This window comes from Hyaloscypha bicolor, assembly GCF_002865645.1.
Source record: "Hyaloscypha bicolor E unplaced genomic scaffold K444scaffold_142, whole genome shotgun sequence".
Classification (NCBI taxonomy): Eukaryota; Fungi; Ascomycota; class Leotiomycetes; order Helotiales; family Hyaloscyphaceae; genus Hyaloscypha; species Hyaloscypha bicolor.
Window position 1 is genome coordinate 534999 of NW_020194644.1, and position 7588 is coordinate 542586.

General features: G+C 35.7%; 2 protein-coding genes across 2 annotated transcripts; both read left to right on the top strand.

Moving 5' to 3' along the window:
- Positions 1-4110: 4110 nt before the first annotated feature.
- K444DRAFT_149588 (uncharacterized protein) lies at positions 4111-5940 on the top strand. The gene has a single exon (XM_024870595.1). It carries the CDS (start codon positions 4377-4379, stop codon positions 5544-5546), a length of 1170 nt encoding a protein of 389 aa, XP_024730442.1. The 5' UTR covers positions 4111-4376; the 3' UTR covers positions 5547-5940.
- Positions 5715-6294, top strand: K444DRAFT_619073 (uncharacterized protein). Its single transcript, XM_024881449.1, has one exon. The coding sequence runs from the start codon at positions 5900-5902 to the stop codon at positions 6209-6211; it is 312 nt and encodes a 103-aa protein (XP_024730443.1). The 5' UTR covers positions 5715-5899; the 3' UTR covers positions 6212-6294.
- The last annotated feature ends 1294 nt before the right edge of the window (positions 6295-7588 follow it).

Here is a 7588-nt window from a genome sequence, read left to right on the forward strand (position 1 = left end):
TATAATTTTCGGAATTTCTTTTTTCTTTTTTAATAGTCTTATAAATTAGAATTCTTAGAAATAGAATTACTTTTATTAGACTTTTTTATTTTTATTTTCCTTAATTTAGAATAAGTAATATATTCTGCTTTCTAAGCTTTTTTAAGCTATTTAGAAATAGATATTATTTTATTTCCTAAAAGAATAAATATAAGTATTTAATAAATCTTATAGTTAGATAAAATAATATTAAAAGTTCGGTCCCGATTTCTTTTAGAATATAAGTTCTAGTTAATTTCGAAACTAATTATTCGAATATATAACTCGATAATTATTTTACTATTTTTCTAATAAAGATCTCAAAGTTTCTTAAAAGTATTTTACTAATAAGTTTAAGGTACTTGAAATATATTAGCCAAATAGGCCTTAAATTACTTTTAATAAATCTTATATAATAATAGGCTTTGCTTTATTATAGTCTTTTAAATATTACAAGATTTATTTCTAAAAATACTTATAATAGAATTAACTCTAGAAAAGTATTTATTATAAGTTTAAAATTAGGTTCTAAAGATTACTTCCTAAGAAAATATAAATATTCTTTATTTCTTAAAGAACTTTTTATAATATAAGTTAGGTATTCGAATCTTAAAAAGCTTTTTTTAGTTTAAATATATTTTTAAAATATTATATAATAGCTTTTAACAAATAGTATTAAGATTATTTTTAAAGCTTATTATATTAGAAAAGAAAATAAATTCTAATTCTATTTCAGGAAATTCTCTAATAGGAATTATTAAGAAAAATAGAATAAACTTATAAATAAAGTTTCTATAAAATATAATAAATTATAAGATATTTCGGAAAGTATTCTTATATTACTTTAATTATAAGATATATTAATTAATTATATTTACTAATTCTTGCTTTTATTAGAAGACTTTAATTTTAGTATATAAACTCTATTCTATAGTTTAAATAATAGTAATTTAAGTATTAATCTCGGTATTTTAATTATTACCGGAATTATTTTTATTATTATTACTTATTTATAGAAGATTCTAAAGAGCCCTATTAAAAGTATTAGATAAGCCTTTACTATTATTTATATTAAAACTAATTTAGTTAATTTCTTCTATAAGAATAATTTTAGTAAAGAGTTATATATTTTATAGATTTCGAGATATAATTACTTATTAAATTACTTTTTTAAAAGTAAAGAGATTAGTTTATAAGATATTTATTAGTAAATAATAAGATAATAGAATAAATTAATAAGTTATAAAACTATAATATTAAATTTAGTATAGAACTAATTTCTATTCTTTTTATAAGATTCAAAGAAGCCTTTTCTAAATAGAAGGCCCCGATAATATATATATAATTAGTAATTTATAAGCCTAATACTTATAATATAAATAGTAATTAGCTATAATAATAAAAGGCTATTAATTTCCCTAATTAATACCTGTAATATTCGAGGTTTATTATATATCTTTTAGTTATATATAATTATATATATATTATAGGTTTATTATGTATTCTTTAGTTATATATAATTATATATATATTATAGGTTTACTATAATAAGCTATTTTAATATCTAGCTATAAAGACTAAGATTAATTAATAATTAAAAGCAAATACTAAATAATAAAAAGAATTATATTGTATTTAATATAAGAATATAATTAAGCGGGTTTAAATTACTTTTAAATAAGTTTAGAAATATAAAACAAAACCATTTAAAAATAATAAATTATATTTTAGATATATTAAAAAGAAATTAGAATTACTAATAAAAGAGAATTCTAACTATTTTATTATTTCGGATTCTAAATAGAGATTTTCTATTAGTTTTTAATATTTAGGAAATAAGTATAAATAAATAAAAAATCGAATATAATATAATAAGCCGTATTTTAATAGTTTTAGGGTTTTAATTATATAATAAAGGCTAGAATCTTTTATATATAACTTATAGAAATTATATTAAAAGTTGGCTTTTCTATAATTCTAGATAATAATTCTTTCTTTATATTTAATTAATTAAGCTTTTATATACTATATACTATTTATGCCTTTATTTCTATTATTTTACTATTAAGTTATATTTTATATTCTAGTATACTTTATATGAGTTTTTATCTTATTATAGTTTTCTTCTTATACTAGCCTTTTTATATTTACTAATTTAAACTAGTAATAAATCTTTTAAACTTAATTATTTATATAATTATTAACTTACTAAACTTATTCTTTTTATTAATCTTATAAGTAATGCCTTTATTTTTAATATAGGCTAATCTTTTTTTTAAAAACTAATAAATAATAATAATTATAAATTAGTAACTAGCTAAGTTTATAAGTAATTCTTCTTATATAAAAGGGTTTAAGCCAACTAGAATTAAGTATTATAATGATTTCTAAAACCAAGCTTTTACTTTCTTTAGTTAAAATATTTTAATTATCTTTAATTAAGTTATAATTTAATACTATTTTTATTTAATATAAAAAAGTTAATATAATAATTATTTCTTATTATTTTTATACTTATATAAGCCTTAATAATACTATTTTCCTTAAATATTATCGAATTATAAATTAATAAACTAATTATTATAATAATTACAAGTAATTAAATTATAATATTATTTATATATAAGAAAGAAATACTAAAAATAATAATAATAATAAAGATATTAGTACTAAAAAATATAAGAAATATAAAGAATATAAAGAATACAAAAGATCTAATAATAATAATTATTAAAAAAATACTTTATTTAATATAATACTAGAAGAAAGACTTCTTATAAGACTAGTAAGACAATTATATTACGGGCAATTACTTAATTAGGGATATATTTATAGCCTTACTTATATTTTATAAAAGTTATATAAAAGTTTATAATTATTTAGATAATACTTTTAATACAACCAGTTTTCTTAAAACCTTAAAAATATCAAGAATCTCAAATATACTAGAATTAACTTATTTAGTATTAATACTAGTATTAATCATATTAATACCTTATAATTCTGGTATTAATCCGGATTAATACCCCAAATTAGGTATTATTGCCGAGCCTGTACAATAGCTCAAACCAAACCCGTGAATCGACATATGTGCCACAAAAGTGCGTAAATACTGCTTACCTTAAAACTGTGTCGCTAACACCTTTGGGACTAGTTGCGGGGCACGTGGGGCAGCCCCTTTTTTAACGAGTAGTAGCTTTAAGAGTAAAGGAAGTAGAGCTTAGCTTGTATGTCCATTTCTCGTTTGCGCAGACATGCAAAAATAATGATTGTTTTCGCGGATTTATATGTCTATTAGCATGTATGGACGCCCTATCGAGACAGCGATGCACAGACTTATCACTGCCCGTAGGACCACTACTGAAAGGTTCTCTCGATCCTCTCGACAACCAGGCCTCCTCCCACAGTCCCCAGAATCATCATCGATCCACCCATTGATCGAGGATTGTTGTGTGTGTGTGCCCCCGATCCGCCGACATTCCCGCCAAGAAAGAGTGCTCTATCGAAACTAGTCGCTCCAGCCGTGGAAACACTTCTGTCTGCGCCGGTCTTATAATCCCCGCACAACAACACTGAAGCATGCTGTGCAACGGGATTAGTTATAGTATGCGAGTCAGGAGTCCCTTTTATGTTCCGACCATCAGTGCATGGACGCGGGTGGACTCGGTGAGGCGTGGGACACTACCTGTGCTGCTATCTTCACTAGCACTCTGAGTCGGGCTCCTGGCGGCTGGCATGGGTATTTCGCTCTTAGCCAACAATGTTATTAGTTTGAAAAAAACATTCTCGAATATCTTTGTGTAGAACTTACGTTACGGGATCTAGTCGCCATGTTTTCAGGCAGGGGATAAGTTGTTTTTCGAATGACTAGGACGGTAATATCCCAGCTTGCAAAATCCAAAGCGGCTTGAGTGGAGGTGTAGAAGGTTGAATAGTTTTGAATCAATAGAAGTCTCGACAATGGATAGAACCTATATGGCAACGAGTCGAAGCATTAGGAGTGCATGGGCAGTGTTAGGCTCCCTTAGGCAACCCTGTTGGTGGCACTGACTGGCAAGCCAAGCTCCCACACCAAGTACCACCACTTTACACGTTGCTATCATCGATTGGCGAGTGAACTTGTCGTCCGCCCTATCCCGCAGCATGGGCTATATTGTGAGGGATTTATCGCACTTTGTTAGGTCCGCGATTTGTCGATACTTTCAAAACCGGAGTTCCCAATTTTGCAAGACGTCCATCCTAACCACACTCACGCAGCTCTCACCTCGAGCTCTCACTATAAATTCGTTGCCCTTGCACAATATATCGAGGAAACCGTGCGCTCTCCGCCGGCCGTTACCTTTTCTAAGATTACCAAAATGAGCGAACCAAAGAGGCGAGATATCAAGTGCGAAGCTAATACATCAGCCGCGGAAGTCAATACTCCAATCACGAAAACCGAGACAAACGCAGTTCACGTAACAAATCCCCAAGCGTCGGGCCGGAGTTTTCTGCTAGCAACTGGTAGTATTCAAGGGAACATCCACCATGGGGATTTCTTGCAGAACACGGTAATCAATTGTTCTCACGCCAGCTATATCACACAGAATATACGGGATTATGGGCTAGTATCAAACGCAGAGCCTACGGACAACATCACCCGACCTCCAACCTTCCTTCTTGAGGCGCCTGCAGAGACCCCCCACGTGCAGTCAGGACAGGCTGCTGAACCGCCGTCCGGCCCTTATCTGGAGGAAGCCGAACGCTCTCTTCGTCGTGCTTGTGTAGCTTATGATGCAGGGCAGTGGGGTGAGGCCGTGTTGTTGTTCCAACGAGGCTTCGCATGGCGGCGACAGACGATGCCCGACAGCACAGAGACGGCATGCTACTGGGACAAGTATTCCCGGGCTCTCCACAACAATGGGCAATACGAGGGAGCAATCGGCCGTTTCCAGTTGTTATTGAAGTGGGTGGAGAAGAACGATGGACCCAATAGTGATACAGCGCTGGAACTTCGATTATGTCTGGCTCGAGCGTTCAAACACAGCGGTCAGCTGACCTCAGCGATAGAGGAGTACAGGTATGCCCGGGACAACTGGGACGCTCTCCCGGCCGACCCAGCAAAGTGCTATCGCACCCAGTGTGTTCACGAGCTAGGGCAGCTCCTTGCGTTCCAGCGCAAGCCATACGACCGAAGCTGGCAATACTGGGGCGAGGCCAAGGAGAGCCTGCATCGGGCGATGAAGGACTACTACAGGGTGGATGCAAATTCGCGTAAAGCTCTTGAGGCCCACGTTGACTTTGCGACTGTCGTACTTATGATGTGCGAAGATAAGGACGCAAGGGCGCAGTTTGAGGAATTACGTAAAATCGCAAACCAGAGGGGGCTCGAGAATGACGATAGTATACAGGAGAGGGTCAAGTGGGGCCTCGACGAGAGCAAGTATTGGATGCGGCAACCAGCAGCCAAAAGGGATGGCGACAGATTGCCGAAGGCCAGGAAGCGGGAAGCAGAGAGGCAGCGGCTAAAGGAACTTGTTGGGTCTTGAGAGAATTCTCGGTGAGTAGGTAATGAGTTGTCAGTTGGTTGAGGTGGCGTCCTGTTTGAGGCGTGTGGTTTTCAGTCTTCTGGAAAGTTCCGATCCTATCATTTCATGCTCTTTTGTCCTGTGGTCTGATCATTGCAGAAGATGCTTGCATGCAGCCAACATCAACCTTATCCTGCGCAGCTACTTGCCTTAAGCATACCATGTCGTTGCAGTGATTAGATGACCACCAAACCGCCTGTGATTTCTTTTCTTCGTTGCCACTGTCTTATATAATCGGGCAACTGTCGAGCTCAATCTGGAACTGCATCCTTACCCAGTTATACCTTCGGGCCGGTAGCCCTTCCACCTCCAATATGTCATCCCTTCACACACTCAAGCTCATGGGCCAATGGGCTATTGCACTCACGGTCAGCCGGATTTTGCAAGCCATATTAACCATCGCCGCTCTCGCCGTCGATGGTGCTGTCATCAGTGCCTGGAACGCAGACCAGTATAAGTTCAACTCCTACTTCAGCGAAGGCGCGAAGGCGAACTGGAGCTTGGACACAACGGTAGGCGGTACGCCATTCACGGGCGTTGTTATAGCTGCTGTACGTGATTGCCCCATTTTTTGCGACTCCAAGTGTGAAAAGGAAATAATGGAGGCCAAGTCAAGGCAGTCGTGATTGCTCCATACTGATTTGACTCCCAGTCGTTGCTCACCCTGGCGGCAATAATCTACGATCAAGCTTTCCAAAGAGTTGCAGACATATTTTGGGATCTGTACGGTGTACTCGTTCTCGAGCTTATGGTCGCGATATTTTGGGTGGCATCATTTGCTGGCATGGCGAGCTATGTGGGCGAGATGTCCTTTCCAGTGTCAATCGTGTCAGCATTTGCCGCGGAATTTTCTGCTGGAGGCGACAGTACCAACGGGGTAGCCGGCAACACCGTGGACCTGCTAAACCATTGCGTGGCCATTGCTGTCCTGGGAGCCTTGATCTTGTAAGTCCCGTATCCAGACGCGTACAGCGATCTCAAGTAATAATATAACGTGAGCAGCGGACTTGCGCTGTCTAATATTCTGATCATTATCGCCTATGTCGTGAGGGATGCGCGGGTTGATCGCAGGAAGAGCCGAGAAAGCGGAACTGTCGTGCGGGAGAATCATGATATTTTGCCACCTGGCATTTTCACTACTAATTACCACAGTGCCACCTCTACCCACGAACCCTCAGGCGGCCCTGGACCCGTGGATGTCTAAAAAGACTTTGCCTTATCCGAGCCTCTTTGCCCGAACTATTATGTGTTGGAGGCAGTTGAAGGATCTGCCATGCAATATACGTGCAGTATTCAGAAATGATGCTGCTTGGCCCGAAGCATTTTGCATCCTTATTGCTTTTCACCTCCTAGTACGAACGTTTCCGTGGACCAAACCCGAGAGCACCCGCGTTTCAGCGGTGAAGCCAGAGGTCACGGTCGCCGGTTGCTGATTTTAGCTTCAATACTCTCGTATAATAAAGAACTTTAATGGCTATTTGAAAAGTACACGGCACATTTATAAAGTGGATGTTGTCTCTTGGTGGTCATCTGCATACCCCCAGTCCATCAACGTGATTGAACTGACGTCCGAGTGACAGGGGTAAGTACTCACGTGCTGCCAAGCCTGGACTGTGCCACCGTGCGACTCCACCACACGCATGCACGCTTAGTCAGCCCTAACTCTCCCTAGCCAAGGTCGCCACATAAGGACCTGGCCTAATAAAGGTTTAAATTCTGGGCAACGACTATACCCTCTCCTTTACTAAGTCATAGTAAAAAAGTCCCATTAATTAATAAAATAAGAAGGGCTATTAAATAGCCAAAAGAATAAGAGTAATTAATTAGCCAAATTAATTAAAATAGTTAAATAGCCAAAAGTACTTTGCTAAGTTATAGTAAATAAGAGCTAAGAGTAATTAATTAATTAAAAAGTAAAAGTAATTAAATAATATAATATAGTAAATTATACTTTATAAAAATCGCGTTATTTTAGTAGTTTTAAGGTTTTAGTTATATAATAA

What these genes read in the sequence shown, in the direction of transcription:
- K444DRAFT_149588 (XM_024870595.1), top strand. Translation starts at nt 4,377, where the DNA reads ATGAGCGAACCAAAGAGGCGAGATATCAAGTGCGAAGCTAATACATCA.
- K444DRAFT_619073 (XM_024881449.1), top strand. Translation starts at nt 5,900, where the DNA reads ATGTCATCCCTTCACACACTCAAGCTCATGGGCCAATGGGCTATTGCA.